This window comes from Teleopsis dalmanni, chromosome 2, assembly GCF_002237135.1.
Source record: "Teleopsis dalmanni isolate 2A chromosome 2, ASM223713v2, whole genome shotgun sequence".
NCBI lineage: Eukaryota > Metazoa > Arthropoda > Insecta > Diptera > Diopsidae > Teleopsis > Teleopsis dalmanni.
The window spans coordinates 77,477,634-77,499,427 of NC_051847.1; the positions used below are offsets into that span (position 1 = coordinate 77,477,634).

Here is a 21,794-nt window from a genome sequence, read left to right on the forward strand (position 1 = left end):
TTATCATGTTAAATACGATAAATATTTATGTTAAAATATACGATGTAAATATTTGTAGAATACTCAATCTATTACAATTCTGGACTATAAAAAATACTAACAACTGAGTCTACTGGTTTTAATTAAAATTTCTTATTTTACAATATATATGTATTTTATTAATTTCACATATTAATCTATATATGATTATATATATTAATTTCCGTAGATCTTATGAGGAGCAAAGGGACACAATTTTATTAATTCAATTCCAATCAATTTTCATGCATCGTAGTAGTAAAATAATATTTTCATCATTTGTATATGCGAGGTTTTTGCTTTTTATTTTTGTCATCTAAGCGGTCTAATAGTAATGCTAAATATTTTACTAGTTATTAATTATAACCTTGCTTATAAAACTGTTTTCACATCTTTTGTTCATTTTGTTAATGTTCTACTCTTTAAACGGTTCTTTCTTTTCAAAGTGTAATGTTATATCTATATCTCAACTATGTTTTAAATCGAAGTATAAACCGCTTTCAAGTTATAATGAAATAATTGTGAACACTACTGTGAAGTGATTAAACCTGTACGAATTTGATCTACCATTAGTAAACATGAGAACCATCTTGCAAAATATGTTTCAATACCCAAAGACTTTTATAAAATAAAATTAATTAAACATCAACATTCCCCATATAATTATTAGGCAACCTTTCATCATTAGATAATGGTATATCTACCATATATCCACCATAACCGAAGTTATGGTTATGGTGAAGACGTTCTGAGTGATCTTTTTTCATAAGGGATTGAAATTTAAATTTAAATTCTTAAATTTATAAGCTACTTTAAAAAAGTTTTGTTTATTTTTAATATTAAAAACATTTCTATACCAAAGTATGGAATTAAAGAAGATTTATTTACTAGAACATAATATTCTTAAATTTGTTGAGTCCTGCTAAAGTCACTCACATATTGTTATTAATTAAAATTTACTTTTACTGAGGTTGTAATATTTTTCTTACTTTTATTCGAACACAAATAAGAATTGCGAGGGCCAGATATTTTCGTGGCACCAAGTAAAAATGTAAGCAGACAATAAGAACATTACCCGTAAAAGCAAGCATCACGGCAGGCATACCAAAAGTCTGATGTGGCTTTCAATTTCACTTCGATTCCCTAATTGAGCAGTAATTAAGAAGGCATTCGAACTGTCATCCGGTCATCAGACGCCCACATTCAGCTTGACTGGGCTACGCCGCACACACTATACTATAATGCTTCGTAGTACATATTCCACCAAAATATGCGACGTAACTCTGTGTAAGCTTAATAGGACTTAGGGAGCAACGTTTGACTTTGGTTGGCTCATGAATCTAATATTGTGAAGAAATGTCGTTTGTGGTTTGTTTTTCCTTTTTTTATTCTGTCTGTGTGGATATTTAACGAGGGCACTGAGAAAATCAATCAATGCATGAAGAGAATTGTGCAGAAAATTTATTTTTGCCTTAAATTGTACACGTGTACAAAAGAAAATATATACTGTGGTATATATATAGCTCTTCGGTGCGTATTTAAGCAAAAAGATATTTTTATTATATTGTATTAAATTTACTTGTCTAATAAACTGTAAAAGTAGTGAAATGAACTTAATCACTTGTGGTTAATTTTTGCTCTAATAAACTTTGCATCTTTACAAACTTCGTACAATACGTAAGGGTTCTAAAAGTTACTAAATGAATTCTGTCATTTACAAGTAACAAGTCTGTGCCAATTACAAATGATTTAATTTACTGTGTAAATAACGAAAGTGAATACAAGCAAATATAGCCATTAATTTATACAATTTTCTATTGCTGTGCAGGTGCAACAATTTAATAAAATTTATTATATTAATTTGTAAAATATATTTGCTGAGCTAGCTGAGATCTACAACCAACATTCGTAGCTAATGGATACGTTTTTATCTAATGCGGCTAATTCGTGTTTAAATTTCATTAAACCGTAAAAAAGCTGCACACACAACTGCACACAAAAAATAATAGTTAAAAAAAGAAAATAAAATATAAAATAATCCGGTAGCAATTTAAAGGTGTATAAAGTGAAATAATAATTAAGCAGATTCTGCACACCTGCTTCCTTGGCTGGCACACTCGGTGAATTGTTTGTGCCACAGCCATATCAACACACCAACCATGTGACCACATCTCGGCCACAAACGTAGCGATGTTGATATCACGTCAGGATAAAAGCAACAAAAGTAGCAAATAAATGGAAACAGTTTAAGCGTCACGCCCAACATGCTTTTTTATGATGATATTCTGGCCGCTGCCGTAATCATTAACGAATTTTATCCGTTGGTAATATTTATTTTTATGGCATGTGGTAGTGCGGTTAATGTGCCGCAAAATATTATCGTTCCAAAATACTTTTTAATTATAAAAAAATTTTAAATATAATTAGAACACTGACTTTTGTTTATGATCGCAGTAACTCATTTTCGTTTTGATTTTATTCTACAATATAAGTCACTATTAATTTATTGAAATTCAAAATTTGCGAGGAAAATATTATCTAAAGTCTCATAGGGCCATGTCACGGACAAGTCAAAATTGGCTATTTCGGGATATGATGAAAATGCATTTTATGTAGAGTGTCACATCAGTATTGCCAATTTCGTATTACTACTACTTTACTACTAATTTTGTACTTTTGTGTGTAATAATGTTAATTTATTATTATATTTTCTTATAATAATTGTTAACAGTATTTACAAAATTATACGCCTTTCCTTAAAGGCGGAAGGTCTAAGAATTAGATTATTAGCGGCTTATAAAATAGTCTGTGTTCCTTCCTGGCATTTTTTCTCGTAATAGGATTGAATGAAATTGTAGTAATTTGCTACTAAAGGTTCAAATTCTGACATTTATTACTGAACAACACTGCTTTGCCTAAGCGACAAGACACATACACGGTTGCCACTTATGGTACTTTAGTACCAAAATTGGTACTTTTTTTTTCGTTTGGTACTCAAAAAATGGTACATTTTTAACGACCCAACTTTATTGTGGATATTTCCAATTAATAAAAAAATTTTGGACCTTTTTTTACAGAAACGGTACCTTTTTAGACCAATTTTGGTACAGTAAAAATTTTCAAATGGCAACTGTGGACACATATAGCCTCGACTCTCATTAAGAAATTTGAACCAACATATAGTTTTTCTCTTACTCTCAATTTTAAAATTTGCATAAAAAATAACAACAATTTCATGATATGCATTTTCCAGATTAACTCCTAAGTTGGTTCTGAGTATTAATTTTTTATAAATATCTTTTTGAGTTGTAGAAACTACAAGGTACGATTATTTGGAGAGTAGAATAATTACCATTTATAATGATATTATGTTTACTTACTTAGGTATAGATAACTATATACACCTAAGTTCGCTCTGCCATATCTTTTTTAGAAGTATCTCCTTGAGTTCGAAAAATAGAAAAAGATTCTAGAATGACATGTCTGGAGAATAGATTATGGCGATACAGTGAATGCTTGTTATGGTCATGATATGGTCATGATATAACATCTTCCTACACTATTTTAGATAGCTAACATGAAGATTAAATCGTACAATTCAATAATTGATACAATGGGTAGTTAACCTATGCTTAACGTATTTACTTGAATATCTAACGCGTTACTGCCATCACAAATTGAAAATAAATTTCTAATTCAATGATTTGTATGTCTTCTAACAGTCACTTTACATTTTGATTTACCACTTTCATTGGACTCATTATTTTTTTTTTTCAATTTCTCCAAACTATTCATCAAAATTACTGTAGCATTGAGTAGAAGTAAACTGCATCAATTAAAACGAATGAAAGATAAGATAGGATAAATATTTACAGTCACACTTCTTCTTCTAGGTTAATACCAGGTAAAGAAGTTGGCATTACTAAAAGTAAAACTATTGTAACACTAAAAATCAGACATTTTTTAGTAATATTTTAAACAATTTGTGCAAAAATTTCTGGTTTCCTCATCGGTAAAATTTCTTTTCTATTTCAAGCACAAAATGCTTGAAACATTATACTCTGCTAAAATTTTGGGTAATGAACCTGGGAATACTCTTCTTTACAATCCGGGATTTACAATCTACAATTATTTGATTTGATGAATTATTTGACTACTATTAAAACTGATTGTCATTTGTCAATAGATTTAAAAACATTTCTTGAAGTCATTAAAAGGTTACTTAACTGTTAAGTTTGGTCAATCAACATGATATTATTAAGGTGTCGCTATCTGGCCTGACTGACGTTATTCTGATATGAAAATTACTATAAATTTTTATGGGACTGCTAATACTTGCTCTTAACCGTGAAGGAAATACTAAATCAAAAAATCTTGTTGAAATCACAAATGAGAAACTCTTCGATGAAAACCATACTCATGTTCATAAAAATAAAATATCCTCTGTTTAGTTGGTTCGTTGCTATATCTGATCACGTGGAAAGCTATGTATCTAAGTTAAAATATGTTTTATATAATTAGAAACTGAGGAAATACTAAATCAAAAACTTTTGATATCATAAAAATTATCTCCTGTAAAGACCACATTCTCATACTTATAAAAGTAAAATATCTTCTGTTTGGTTTGTGGGTTGCTATAGTTGATCACATGAAAAGCTATAATAATTATTTAAGTGAGTTGTATGAAGTCTGCTTTTTTTATGAAATGAAGATTTGTTCACAATTTTAACAATTTGTAAAATTCATAATACACAACTCAATTGTTATAATTGTTATAATGATGTGGTGTAATCTTAAAAAAGATTAATGTTTTTCTCAACTGACTCACTTACTACACTAAACTTAACTTATTTATTATAAACAAAAAAAAAATAAAACTTCTACTTCTTAGCTTCTGACCTACTCTTATAATAATAAAGAGCATTTAACGTTCTTATTATTTATTATTTTTGAATAGTAATTTGCATAAATCTGTAAAGTTAGTTACGTTAAATTGAAGTGATTATCAAAAAAGAAGCCACATTTATTTGCTTGATATAAAAGAACTTAAGCTGTGTACAAGAGTCCACCATTAGCAGCACATAACCCAAACCTACGTCTGCCTGCAGGTCCTACCGCTAATTTAGAATTTCCAAAATCAACTGTTCGTAACGCCGTTAAGGCGCAATTTTCCATGACAGCCACAAAATAACTATAAACTGAAAGGAAGCTAAAGAAGCCATGCTTTATTATTGTATCTGTTAAGGACATTTCAGTTGTTGGCAAGGATAAAGTTTTAATTTAACTACAAAAGTCAAAATAACTTGAAAATGTGCTGCTGAATGTTGACGACTGTTTCAGGTGCTCCAATATGTACTTAATTTTTGTGACAGTAGTGCACGTAAATGATGTCCTTAGCTTACTTGTGCCTTATACTCATTATTATTATATATCTATTTTTAACTTTTTTGCTGCTTTTTTATACTTAAAAGTAAGTTGTTAAGGTTTCGTTGAACTTTATTTATTCATTCTGGTAATGTGAATAACTAAATATTTAAAGCTATAATTTTGATTAAAAACATTTTCGTAACTAATTTTTAAAACGGAAATTAAATTAAAGCTTTGTTACTTATTTAAATACTTTGTTTTAAAATATAAGAGAATTTAAACAAATCTTTTTTATAGAAAATGAAGTTTATGACAATGTAATTACTGTACATGTAACTCCCTCTTGTATGAAATAAAGTTGTTTCAGAAAAAGCAACTTCCGGGAGCTTTGGCTAAGTAATAAATTTAGAAGGAAAAATGAAAATATAAAAAATTATTTATTAACGCATTTCGAAAACTTTCAGGTCATAAAAATTATATGCACTTTAAGCAAAATATATTAAACCTTTAGGATCAAACATATTCTAGATTACAATAAATATAATTTTTTATTCAAATCAATGCCATATAACACTTTTAGATATTATGATTTGTATTTTATATGGTTTTATCTGTACAAATAATTATATAATATGTCACATATAATCAATATCCTGTAGGTGCTTTAAACTTATTTTTAAATAAATGTTAGAAAATGAAGTAAAATTTTTTAAAAAAATCTGTGCAACTATCATCTTAAGAGGTCATAGGAGAAGGTCTAAAAACAAAACGTTTTCAATATAATGACCAACAAAAAGTGACTATTTTAACTAAGTAATCACAGCATATGTAAACTCTTCGCCTTTTTCTTCAAGCTCTTTACAACACATGGCAGGATTGTTCGCTATACATACTTAAAAAAATACTGCCTTATATTGATATATTAAAATATTTTAAAGTCGTATATAAACAATCGCATAATTATAGTAGGCATATATCATATTTCATATTTATATATCATATATCATACATATTCATATACATATTCACATATCATACATATATATTAACATCTATTTTATAACATTCTCAATGAAATTATAATCATATTGACATATTCAAATCTATGTAATGTAAATCCAGAAACCCTCTGTAACGTTGGTCCATCTGATACTCAAAAACGTAATCGACCACCTTTGAATACACTACGACCTAAACCAAAGAGGGCATATATTCCCCCAGCCAATGTTCGTTACGATGAAACAGGTCATTGGTCTGAATTTCTTGATAGATCGGGCGAAAAAACTTGTAAAATGGCTGGTTGCAACTCACAAAGGCAAGATTTTTGCACAAAATGCAAATTAAATTTGTGTGATTCCACAACAAAGAAATGTTTTTATAATTTTCATAAGTTTTAATTTTTATTATTATTATATTATTTATTATTATTATTATTTTATCATTACTAATAAAGACTGCAACCAAAAAACAGAAATTTCCATTTGTTTTACTCACAAAAGTCAGCATCCTTTATTTGTATTTTTATACGCCTAAATGCCCAGGACCGCCTTGAGGCGGGCTTGACTTTTTTACGATTTACAAGACAACGAGACATCAGAATGAAAAAAGGACTTTGGATTCGGCTTTTTTGACCTCAAATTAATCTAACCTGATTTTTTCAACTCAAATAAAAAATGTGGCATTAGAGGGTTAAGTCGAACAATTTCACATACACCCTTCAGTGTATCTTACGCCTATTATCTGTAAGAAAATAATAGGAGCACTATTATAAAAATTATAATAAACGTTACTAACTATTATCAATAATTTATAATATTTTACTATTAAAAACTAATAATTTATTTTCTATTAACCCTTTTGTGCACAGTCTTATTCATGCACAACAAGACTTTTGATTAAACTAGGATACATATACTTCTCAAAATAATAAAAGGTCACATTTATAAATATATATATATGTATATATGTATGATTAAAAGTAATTTTAAAATCCACGGGCACGCAAGGGTTAATACTAAGTACTCGTAATTATTAAGATTAAAATGAGAAAAAATCGAAAAGTCTTTGGACATTTTAAGATTTTTACTGTACACTTCAAAATAAACACATTCATTTATATTTTTGTTAGAAGCTTAAATAAAAAATAACTTATAACAAATTATTTGTTGATTTTTAATTTCAAATATTTAAAATAAAGTTATTTAAAAGAACCATTTGTATCATCAAATTTATTTTAATTTTTATGTATTAACAGCGGAACAAGTGCATTCGTTACGATAAATTTTAAAAAATTAAACCACTAGTCATTTTAATTCCAAAAATCAGTGATCACATTTTTACTAAGAATTTTTGTAAATAAAAATAAAACTATGATTATTTTGAAATAACGTAACCATTTATTTTTTATCAAACCTAATTAGATAAGATACACGCTATTCAGTGTATAGGTTATCGCACAAGTATAAAAAATAACGTGAAAGTTTCGTTAATTAAAAATAAATAAAAAGATTACAGCTTAATATTAAAATGCGAAAAAATAACACTTTTTTAAATCGAACTTAAAACAAAATAATAAAAAAACCTACTTCTACTTAATTAGAAAAAAAATCAATAATTTGTTTAAACTTAAAAGGCAAACTAAAATTGATTATTTTCTTGTCTATTTGGCTCTATTGTTACCCTAGCATATGGACTTCCTGCGCCGACTTTACGACGCATCGTTACACTTCCACGATGTGGACGCAGACACATTACGATCAAATAAATACCACCTGCACACAATATAATAAGACACAAAATTATTAAACCAGAAATCCATTGAGGCCAGTAGCTACAGCTGAAATCAGATGCACGTGCTTTGGTTAGTGATAGACCGCGTAATCGTGATGGTTTGAAGCAACGCCCATGAGTCTCCATAGGTAAATCCTTAACCCAATTTAATTCACAGTAACAATATAGCGGCATTCCTTTAAGATCCAAATCGGTAAGTTGATTGAATATTGGCGACAGAGTAGAATTAAAGCTACGCAAAGTAGAACCCCGAAAAATCATTGACTTTAGCTGTGGATGTTTAGTAGTATTGACACCGAATGCATATGCATGAAACGATTTCAATCTTCGACAATTTTGGAAACTAATTTCTTGCAATGACTGCATTGGTACCAAAGAGTTCTCTTCAATAGTCTCTAATAAAGGCATATCCTCCAGCAACAATTCATTTAATTTCGTTAAGTTTTTGGTGTCTGCTGGCAATAATGATGTTAACAAATTTTCACTGACGTCTAATTTTTGTAGATCACTCGGTAGAGTTTCTGGTATTCGCTTGAAACGATTGCGACGTAAATTTAATTCAACCAAAGGTGCTTTTTCAGGCAGAATTATATTGGCAAGACCACAAGCTTCCAATTTCAATATACGTAATTTGGGACTAATACCAAATGTTTGATAAAACTCAAGCTCCTGTATGCCAACAGTTTGATTCAATAAGCGATTCCAAGATAGATTCAAATTTTCCAACAACAACATTGGTAGAAACATTTGTGAGCTCAGCGCATGTAAATTATTATGGGACAAATCCAAAATTTGCAAACTTCCCAAACCTTCAAATGCATTTGGTTCTATGACTTGTATACTATTCCAACTCAAATATAGTTGACGTAATTTGGGCAACTTTATAAAATTTTTGCTCACCACAACTGAAATATTATTATGTATTAAATTGAGTTGTTTCAAGCTGTCACAAGCAAACTGTGGCAATTTATCCAATGAATTCCATGACATATCCAAGGTATTTGCATACAATGGCAGAGCTTCTGATAAATCCTCTGTGCGTAAATATTTGAAACTGCAGTCAATATGCAATGCACGCAAACCCCATGGTGGATCGCTCTCGTTACTGCACTCGCAAGATTTACGCGTATTTTGATGTGCTGCTGGATAGCAGAAACGTTCGAAATCGTTATTGTCAATATTTTCACAATTTAATTCTTTCATTAGTATAAATACCAAACAGAACGCGATTGTCAAATGTTTTAGTCCCATTTTTAATACTTTACAATTATTTTACGTTGCACAATCACTTTTTCTTATTTAAATATTTAATATTTTAATACGTAGACTACCTTTTCCCATATTTAACTGAATTCCCTTTATTTCTTACTGCCAAAGAGAGTCGTTCTGGAAGCTTTTAACATTTAATCTTATCATCAACAAAGATTTGGAATTCAAAGTTTGCTCGCATTCTTACATATCTTTTGTTCCACAAATTGTCGATAAGATAACATTACAATAACAAAATATTGTTGTCAATATTAAATTTACTTCCTATCTAATCTAACACATTGCAATAAAGGGCGAATAAAATATTCAATAAATTACTCATTTACGCGGCACTGGCTTGCACAAGGTGCAAATTTTATATTTGTGGATTCAATTGGTAAATTTATTTTCAATTGGTTCCTCGAAAACAAATAACAAATATTCATATTTCCCAATTATTTTTAGAACAAAATATATGCATACATAGGCATATTTTCAAACCAAGAGTCTGTATGTAAGAATAATGGGAAAACATTCTCACACACGATTTTGAAATCGTAAATAATGAACCAAATAATAAAATAATTAAAACATTGTTCCCTAAAGATTTTCCAGGAATTTATAAGAATTATCTAACTATCTTTCTTATACTAAACCCAACAAGATGCTGATCTAACATTAACCTCTTTCGATCCCTAATCTTCATACACCAACTGAAACTCATTTATTCCAAATTAATGTATATATAATAAATCAATTCTGCAAAAAACCTTTTATTGGAACACCAGTATTAATATATATTTACCAATTTAGTCAAAATATTGCCTCCAATGAGGTCGAGGAAAGATAAAAGCGAAATATGGTGTAGTTCCTGATAAGAGAATTATGATAAAAGAAATTGCTGACAATATCGAAAGTTTTGGATACGAGACCAATAATGTATTTTAAATTGAAATTGCGATGGCAAAAGCAAAAGATGGGTCCTTTAGAAAAAGAGTATATTATGAAGAATAATGAGTACTTTTTAATAAAAATGCTAATTACTTTTTCGCTACACCTTGGTTTTGAATATGAAACCAATAATGTATTTTAAACTGGAACTGCGATGGCAAAAGCAAAAAATGGATCCTGTAGATAAAGAATATATAATGAATAATAATAAGTACTTTTTACTGAAAGTTCGCGTTTTTTTTGACTACTATTAATGCTTTACTATTCTACTATTAATACCCTTTATTTCTACAAATACAGTTACATACTTGTATCTTATATATATGTTTTTAAAATTCTTTTCTTCTAAATTTACTTAAAATCAACAGAAGATAAAAATGTAATCATTGGTGAACGATCAGTTCAGGATTATGTTTTCTGGAGGGCTTGCAATATGTAATTAGTATATTATGCAAATCATAAATCAATCAATTCCTAAAATTATAAATCATTACTAAAATGTTCAATATAATAAATATTTCATGACTTTGGGAGTATAAGTTTTTTTTTTCATGGTGTATTTAACAAAAAAAATATCGACCTCAGTGCCATTCACAAACCTCACAAATTTTCTACCTCAATAGGGCACTAACACTGCTTAGAGTTATTATAATTACCAGGTGTACCGGTATGAAATGAGCGTTTTTTGGTGAAAATAAAACACTAATTATTAATAGGATAGTAATAAAACATTTTATTCAAAGTATTGGCCATTGCTTTCTACACATTTTGACCACCTTTCTGGCAATTTGTGGATACCACGCCAAAAAAATTGTTCGTCTTTGAAAGCAAACCAACCAGACACCCAATTTTCGACCTCCTCGTAGGAATCAAAGTGCTGTTCAGCCAATGCGTGTCCCATCGATGAAAACAAATGGTAGTCGGAAGGAGCCAAGTCTGATGAATACAGCGGTATTTTGGTATTATCACTTTACCATAATATTATATTATTTTTTGTAATATAACTAAATTTTAATTAAAAATATATTTCTAAGTATTGCAAAAAAATAATTATTTGCTTATATATATATACATAATTATTAAAATTCCATTCTACATAAATTTTTTTATTAAAGCAATATACCTAGTTTCATTTAAAATACAAAATTTCACTGGGTGGGTTGTAAGATTAAACGAAAGATTTCTTTCTTCATTAAAACATCTCATGGCAAGGATTAACTTCAATGTCACGTTTAACATTTCGAATTAAGACAGAGAGTCATTCCAGTTTCGTGATTCCATCAAAGTTTTCCTTATACTTGAACATATGAGTTTGATGTGTTTATAGTTGATTTCGAAGTATGTATCTCAATCACAGCAGTAATAATCCTGCAATTTTACTTCAACTTAAGCCTAGCAAAAACGTACATTCATCTGACTTCAAAAATCTCTTAATAATCCCGTGCTTGTTACCGAAAGGCTTTGCTAATTATAACATAAGAAGATTTTATATATATGTATGTTTCTTTATGTAAGTTACTGTAAAAGTTAGTGTGAATATTTGCGTGTGCGCATATTAATTTGAATTTTTCTGCACTTAATCCTGCTCCTTTTGTTACTTGACTTTAATTTTAAGCTCCTTTCATAGTTCAGCTTCTTTAATTTTGTACGCAAAAGAGATATAGTAGTGCACTGCAATATTTTTAATATTCTGTAACTTCGTAACTTTTAATTAAAACCACACAATCATTCACTCACAACATTTAAAGGATTTGCCTTACAGAATCCTTTTTCACCTGGTTTGCATAAATTGAGAAAAACTCAACCAGATATCAGTGTTGAAGAATGTAAAGAAATAAAGCTTCTTCAATCACAAAACTTATAATAAAAGTTCAGAGTGGTCTTCATTATTTTATAGAATTCAAGCAATAAATTTGAGGATAAAACTTTATATTTTATGGTAATCTTTTAATCTTTTTTTAGTTTAATAATATATTTTAATCCAGCTTAATTAAAATGTAAAATGTTTGAAGTGACTGCAATATTAAGTAAAAATTATGAAGAGAATCACTATATCAAATGCAATCGATATGAAATTGATAGAAGTAAGCAATATTTATGTTTATTAATAATATTAATAAACATGAAAATGCAAATAAATACTTATCTGATGTACACTTTATTTTGCAAAACCAAACTTTTAAAGTAATAACCGATATGGTCCAGTTGATCGCTATTAATCTATTTTTAAGGGATGAATTACTTTGCTGGTTATTATCCGCTAAAACTGGATAGAAAGCAGTTGTATCCTCTAACTGACAAGACTACAAAAATTTATATAAATTTAATAACAATATGTTTTAATACTTTGTTATCAGACCACTAATGGATGCATTTTCGATTAAAACAGCTTCCACAAAAATCTAACTTTCGTTTTAAAGGTTTTTCCTAAATGAAAAACTTTGACTATTATTTTAAGTATTCACGATTTCAAAAAAGAGGGTCTGCCACAAACAGCACGTGAAGGACAATCCACAGGAACATCGATTGGTGAACGTGGTAGAAGTCAAGTAAAAGAAAAGAATTAAAAAAAATGTGAGATAGGTATATTTGTTATTGAAAATATATTAGAAAGTAATGACCTATAGCAACACAAATTCTTTTATATTATTTTTATTAATTAATTTTTGGCTGACCATACAGCTCTAGTATTGCCAAGCATCCAGCATCAGTGGGCTTGAAATTATTTATTGTATTTAATTATTCCTACATATTTTTTTGATACTGCAAGTACCAAGGGTTGAACTCGTACCCTGCCAAATATATAGCACAGACTCAGCGCTCACTAGCCATTTGACCCAAAGCCGTTCGTAACTTGTAATATCCGCACTTTGAAGTTTTATTAATTTGCTGTGAAAGTTCATTAACAAATTCACCTGCTGTTGTTATATATCATAAACGAGCTGTGGAATAATTGAATTAATTAATTATATTTATTTTTCATTGTTAAATTTCAATACTATTCTTTAGTCGAGGCATTTTTTATTGCATGCTTTTATATTATTCTTTCTTAAGTATAAATCCTAATCAAGGAAAGTAATACGGAGAAAGTCATGCTAATATTACTGTACGATTCATACGGGAGAAACCGTATATTTTTAATAAACTGACGTTACATTACAGCTTATATTAAAAATAAATCGTCTTGCCAGTGCGAATTTACAAATAATTAAATACAACGAATAATTCCAAGACAACTGATGAACAGCTACATAGTCAATCAAAAATTGAATAATTTCAAATAATATAAAAAAAATTTTGTTGTTGTAGTTCACTACTTTTCAAAACCTCTCCACCAAATATACTAGTTTTCATTAAATGCAATAGTGATTTCCGTCTATGGTCAAATTACAACTTATAATAAAAATATTGTAGATAACTTCAGCATATGCAATTTTAAACAAGTTACTTCAAATTAGAAAAATAAAATGCATTAAGTATGAAAAAAAGCACTAGTCTACCAAGAAAAAAACAGATTACAATATATATAAGTCGAAATATTATTATTATTATTTTATTGATGATTAAAAAAGTTGAAGTTTCACGGAATAATGTTCAAGATACGCTCTAGATAATATATGAGACAAACAATAAAATGAACATCGTCATATATTATATATATATAATATCGGCATATATATATCATACTTGTGGAGTCAATATAAAGATCTGAAACTTTTAATACCGTCATCTCAAAATTATAGCAATAAAGTTACAGAAACAAAAATTACGTTAATGTAAATTAATTGAATACCAATAAATGGTAAAAGTACGACAAATATAATGTGTATCTATAATAATAATGTATAATCCCACTTTATCTATAAACTAGTTATGAAACATCGATGAACCAAATACCATGCATTGGAAATCAGTACAAAGATCTTAATGCCTCACTTGCATTTTTTCAAAACTTATGTAAAATTAAATTACAGGAAGAGAAAATGCTCTAATAAAGAAAATATCAAACGTTTAAAGCTTTAGTAGATACAAATACTGATATTATGTAAGGTGTAACTAATAATGTATAATCAGTGCAGAAATCTAGTTTCTACATTTAAAATCAATATATCTTAAGTGATCAAGGATTTTTTTTGAGGAGTAATATTATTCACCTTTATGAAGTCGAATATCGATTAAAGAAAAAATGTGGTTATCAATTCCATAGAAAATTATTCAATCCTGGTCCTAGAAGGCATGTCACAAACCTAGCTCCATTAAACAGAAAACACTCTGTTTTTGAACTTTAACACTCTTATATGTGTGTGGAAAATATCTACTCGAACAATATGGTCAACAGGAAACAATTTATTTAAAGATTAAAATACTTAAAGTTGAGCAATACTTAAAGTTGAAACTTCACTCAGATTGACATCGCAATGTCTGTTTTAACTCAAAACAAAAGAAAAAATGCAAAATAAAAAGGATAAATTAGTATGTTCTGTGTTATGTTAAACTGTAAAAACTAAAAAAACAGAACAAAACAAAAAAATGATAGCAAAACGTAAGCAATAAAAACAAATTCCAAGTGTTGTTCCTTTATATCATGTATTTTTATTTTGACATAACAGCAACAACAACAACTCAAACAATAAAAACTGAGAACACAATAACAACACATACATATGCATAAATTATCGTTGCCATTTTCATTGCGGTTTTCTGTCTGGTTTACATGGCAAGTTTAATGAGTAAGTAACCGCTTACACATAAACAGCAACACTAACAGAAATACAAACAAAAACAAAAATGCAAATTAAAAAAGTTAAGCAGCATTCACAGCTGACACTATACACGCCTTCACACACAAATATATTATTGTTTCATTATTAATGTGTGTGTGCTTTTATTTGCCATATAGTTTTATGTGTTTTTCATTAATTAACAAATTTTTCAATAAAACAGACAGCATTGGATATGAATTTCAATGGAGCAATGGATTGATTCCAATTAACTTCAATTCAATGCTTCAACTACGGAAATGGTACTAAATAATGCACGGTAGGATCGATAATACATAAATGATATTATACGAATCAATTTTCCAAAATAATAAAGTTTTTTGAAATTTATTAGGTATCATACGAAATTCGAAATATTATTATAATCCCCCTGGTACTATACGAAGGCACAGAAAATTAGAGAACCCTCTAGCTCAACCATCAATACTTGAGGGAAACCCTCAAGTATAGTATAAGTTTGTTTTACCCCTCATCTGATGAGACGATTTTTAAAATACAAAAATTTTATGGGAGATTATAATTATAAAAAATATGGCAATAAATGAAAATGGTAGTTCAAAATGAAAATTGATCTCTTATTTTTTCGACATATTTTTTAATTTAATAGTCGCTATCACAATTAAAGTCACAAACCTACACCATTCTTCTTCTTCTTCTTCTTGTTCTTGACTTAGTGTTATTACGCACTTTTACTCTATAATGGCTGGGGGGCTTATCACTACCCCACACTAGGCTTTAACTAGGCTAAGATCATCTCATTTATTTGTCTTTTAGTTGATGACGGACCTTAAATAAGCATATCTTCCTGAAAATCCAGAAGTGGACTTGAGGATTGTTAGGGCGGGGCTACGTAGCGTATCAACTTTAGTGAATAATTTTAGAGCTCTGTCTCTAATATATTTGTTCACTGAGTCAATCCTAAGATCTCTATGTATGTCTGTTGATCTAATATACCATGGAATCTTAAACAGTCTTCTTAAAGCCAGGTTTTGAGTTATATGTAATTGCTTTAAGGTAGTATTTGATGCTTTGCTATATGTAACACATCCGTATAGTAGTGCTGACCTAATTACTTGCGTATAAAGTAACTTTATGTTTTTAAAGTTGAAGTAATAATTATTAAATAGTGGATTTAATAAATGTAGAATCTTAGAGTAGCTATTCCGTTTGTATTTGAAATATTTAAGCCAATTGAACCGTTTATCAAAAGTGACCCCCAGATATTTTATGCTATCCTCCCACCGTATCTCCGTGTCACAAACGCTCACTCTTGGGGGATGCTGTCTTCTTTTTCGAGTTATAAATATAGCCTTGGTTTTGTCATTATTAATTTTAATCTTCCATTTTTGGAAGTATCCCACCATAAGGTCTATATTTCCCTGTAAAGTGTTGCTTACATTTATGGCATCCCGATCCGAGTAGATCAAGCACCATTACAATAATTTTTAAGGCGATTAAATTTCAAAAAAAAAATTAAATTTGATTTATATTCAAATTTTCTTAAATTTTTTTTATGTCAGTTGCTTATTTAGTTACCGTTCAATACTCATTATTGGTCACATTGAGCTTATTTAAAATTATTTGAAAAAACTGTGAATGTCAAGTGGTCCTTAAAGGTCATATTATACAGACAGTTATATGAGAATAGTGACTATAATTTTATGCTCTTTTTGGTCATAATTATGAACATACGATACCATAAATATTAGTTTCCTACTTTTACTACTTTTTGGACATGTTTTCTTGTGCCAAGTAAACAAGTTAAATTTGCAAAAAGTGCTACTTTTTACTTTCCACGTTTGAAAAAAGACCAATGACAAACAATCCCTACTATATCAACTGTCAAAATATATGATGCTTATTTGGATTTAGTATGAAATTGGCTGCGAAAAACTACAATTAAGTCCACTATTGGAAAAAAAAGGAACTACTTTCTGAAACTTGCACAGTTTTATTTAGCAAACAGAAAGATCTTGTGGATGATGTTGAATCGATACAATGATCTTTGTCACTGCCTTACTATTCGCCTCTTGACAGCAGATTAGTATCCAAGACAAAAGAATTTAAAATTTTTTCTTTAAATCCAAATACGTTGGTAATGACTCATAAAAGAATTAAAATATTAAATATTTAATTGAAAATAATATAATCCATAAATTGAAGACTTTATAAAAATCTGATCAAATATATATTATATACTACAGAATTGATAAATGAAATGACTAAACGTGTTGCGAAGTTTTTTACGTTATTACAATGAACAACAGGAAAATAATCGAGGCCCTCTATTAACAAATGTAGAGTTTTCACAAGGTTATGACTAATACAAGTCATTATATACTTTTGCGTAATACTTATTTATTAAGTCAATTTAAATAAATATGTATAATAATTCTAAATCAAATTTCAGTCTTACGAGATATAAATTCAACTCAAAGCAAAAACACCAAACCCAAGAAAAACAAATTCGTCCCTGGATTTTGAAAACAATGGCAATAAGCATTTTATTAAATACAATATTAATTAACTGAGTAAATGAATGTTCGCATACTATGATTGTATTTATGAATGCTTTAATTTCATTTAATTAAATTATATGCAATAAAAAAATTATTATTTATTTAATTTGTTTAATCCCAATTCAATAACTTCATTTTCACCTGGATGCATTTCAATAAATAACGAAGATAAGCCATTTTATTCAATTTTATAATTAATTGTTTACTTCACTCTTCATACTATTGTGAATCAATGCTATATTAAGTTTGTCACTGGCTTTGTAATGTAGTGAAGAGTGTGTCTACAATTAAATATAAAAAAATATTCTGCAAAAGTTGAATTGAGCGATGTCCATCTATCCAGACGTGTCTGTAGATAATCTCTCAAGTTTTTAGTTCTTGGAACACATTATCGATTAGTGATTTTTATGAGTGTAGGTATATATTTTGATATATAATTATGTTGAGCTTTATATAAAAAAATGTTAACTAATATGATGATAGTATCACAAAATTAATTATTTATTATACAATTATATGTATGAAGTACATCAATGATACAACAAAGTCAAAGCTAATATTTTTCTTAATTTCTTGTGTATAAGTATGTAGTATTAAAACAAATAATTCATATCATTGAATTCAGTTATAAAGGATGTCAAATTTTGCAACCGCAATTATTTATAATAATTTAATCTGCAAAAACTATTTTATGTGCCATTTATTTTATGCTAAAATTAAAATTAACAAAAGATTTTTATAATTATTAAATTATATAAATCAAAAACTTAATTAAAATTTGTATAATTGTAAAAAATTACCTTTTATATAATTTAATATTATTTATTATTAATATTTAATTATATTTGGGACAAATAAAATTTAAATCTTTCAAAAAATTTGAAGAGACACAAATTTAATTAACCAAAGTAATTAATTACTATGTTAAATATAATTGCAAAGCTTAAAAAAAAATTAATTGAAGTTTGACCACACATCTGTTTCGAGTATTGCCAAATACCCATCATCAGTGGTCTTGGAAATAGTTCTTGTATTTAATTATTCGTGAAAAATTATTATTTTTCGAGACTGCAAGTACCAGGAATTGAATTCGGGCCCTGCTAAATGTAAAGCTCAGAATCAGGGCACCTTAACCAACACGACCCAAAGAATATAAAATAAAAAAAACGACTTGAATAATGGTAAATTGAATATTATTGGTTCTAATTGAAACGTCTATTGAATAACAATATTTATTTTCTTTAATGGTTACTTCAATTTGAATAGTTTTTTCTGACTCTATTTGATGATTTTGGCTCTAAACGCCGAACTTTAGCATATCTAATATTGACTCGCAACTTCTAAAATTGGCAATAAAAAGAAATTTTGCAAACGGTTTTTGAAATAATCATGAATGTCGGGTTTATTAATTTAGATTGAAATATATTCTGATCATATTGCTGTTTTATGCAACAAATAATATAATTAAAGCGAGTTTTGCTCTCTAAATTTCCTTAAACAGAAACCATAAGATTCGAAATAGCCACAATTTTCAACAAATTTTACTAAAACTTCGAATTTTGACTGCCCTTCATTTATGAACATCAATCATTCAAACACTCGATAAAATTCATTTAGAATATAAGAAGACTCAATCATATTAGACCATATTTCAAATACAGAACTATTAGAAAATATAGATATTGCTTTTTAGTGCAAATCTACAAAATATCGTATTTTAATTCCCATTTTACTCTGTAAAACCGAAATTGAAATCCAACCTAATCAATTAAAATAATTTGGTCTTTATGACAAGAAATAAACAATCCAAGATTTCTTTGATATGTATATATATAAAATATATCGATCAAAAAATTTTTTTAATTTGAACTTGCGGCCCCAGGGAATTTGCCATTGTCTTAAATAAAATTATACTTAGAAGCATTAAAATCGAAAAACCAAATTGGTTACATTAAATATTTTCAAAACAACAACACTGTACTTAATAAATAATATTCTCAAAGCAACAAATAAACCTTCTGCAGAGTCCCAGGTAATAACAATTAATAACATATATTTCTAGAAATCATTTCTCTAAATACGTATTTGGATTTGAACGTAAAAGTTTTCACAAATTGCAGTCAGTGTAGACACCGAGTGAATCAAATCTAATCCAAATGAAATTGAATAAGTTGATATGAATAGAGTTTTCAATGGAAAATACATGTAATATATGTAATATGTAATATATGTAAACAAACTACCATCTTTTCATAACAGATACTTGAAAATCAAGTGACTCCAAAATTAAGAAGTACCGTTATATATTATAAGTTTATGATAGTTATTATACTTATTATAATAAGTATCATAAACTCAATTTTAATCGATGAAGAAAACTCATATTGTGAAGAATCTAAAACTTTTTGTGAAGAATCTTAAAGTTCATTCTGCTAAAGTTCATACATAATATTGTATTCCTCTACTTCTATTTTTAACATTAACAGTTTGACAACTAAAAAACTGATCAAAATCATATGCTTTCAATTAAAAAAGTAAGAGAAATGTTTAATTTAAAGCAGTCCTGTCCAGACCAGATGCGATCGCGGGCCAATACAAGTCACTGTACAGATTGAAGGGCCGCAGAAACAAACACAAACGTTCATATTTGTTTTCGACAAAAATAAAAATACGGTTTTAATGTTAAATTTAGTTTTATTTATATATAAATTAAATTTCATTTATTTGGTATACCATAAAAATAAAATAATGTTCTTTTACCAGAAAACCAAAAGAAAATTTGGTAATTGTAGTAGATTAAGAACATGTCGCGGGCCGCACAAACATGTGATCTGCGGGACGTGCTTTAGACAGCCCTGAATTAAAGCATTAATTTGAGTGAAGCTCGTTTCATTTAAAAATTCCTAGTACATTTTGCACTGAATGTATACACGGTTTTTGTGACTCTATTACTGCATTACAAATAAATTGAATAACTTAATTTATTTTTATCACATCATTTTACCACCACTTAAATAACAAAAGATAAGAAAGTATTAATTAAAAATTTAATTTTTAGCGTAGTTGTATAGACTGCCTTAATTATGCAATTTAATAGTATTCATCTCAATAGCCTTGTTACTCAAAATTTATTGTATTCATTTTTTATCAACAAAATTACTTAAATAATTACTAAAATACAAAAGTAGGTATGGAGGAAGAAGTGCAACCATTTATATGTTTTAGGACGATGGACTCAATTATAGGAAAGTCTTCGATATGCAATTGAATGTACAAAATATTTTAGTTTTAATGTTATTGCTATAGTAGGGGAAGAGGATTAAGGAATTTCCAATTAAAATGTCTATTAAAATGTCTTTTTTATTTTGGCGGCTGGTTTTGTGAGAAACGAATTAGCCAAAACAATATAAAACCACTTACACTCCAAATGTTGCTTTCTGGTAACTGTGAAAGCGCGATTGATTGTCTTACTTCTTTGGTCAGCATAAGGAAACGAGAAAGAAGAGCAGAAATAAGCAACACCTAAAAAAATTAAATAAAATAACGCCGGGTTTTAACTAAATCGAATTATTTTTTGTTTATATCGATCTAAAAGAGATCGGAGTTTTTATAGATTATTGAAAACCTATTATATAATACTCTAATTACATTAATTTCATATTTATGTTTAAATTTTTTTTATTTACTATATATAATTTATTTTTATAATATTATATTATATTAAAGAAAAGTCTTCAATGCCTGTCCTAATTATTTTTATATAGAGAATACAAGATTATAGTGAGCTATTGCTCGAAACCCAATTTTATTTACCGGACCTTATGCTTTTTATAAACGTCAGTACGTTGTATTTTATTTTGTTCTAAACGTTATATTGAAAAAATAATCCGTCTTCAAAATAAATAAAGCTACTGTTACTCTTTACAATATTACCGCATATTAATATATATACAAATATTTTAAAATGCTATTATAAATTGAAAAAGAAAATTTACAAATTATATACAAATTATGTACGAACTGTTATATGTATATATGCTTATATTTATTAAATTATAAATATTGTATTTATATAAATAACATATCAAATATAATTATCACAAAACCAAACCAAATATAT

The 21,794-nt window shown here is 28.1% G+C and overlaps 1 protein-coding gene across 1 annotated transcript; it reads right to left on the bottom strand.

Annotated features, from left to right (window-relative positions):
* Window positions 1–7,970: 7,970 nt before the first annotated feature.
* Window positions 7,971–9,497, bottom strand: LOC119680873 (leucine-rich repeat neuronal protein 2). The gene has a single exon (XM_038093881.1). It carries the CDS (start codon window positions 9,424–9,426, stop codon window positions 8,023–8,025), a length of 1,404 nt encoding a protein of 467 aa, XP_037949809.1. The 5' UTR covers window positions 9,427–9,497; the 3' UTR covers window positions 7,971–8,022.
* Between the last annotated feature and the right edge of the window lie 12,297 nt (window positions 9,498–21,794).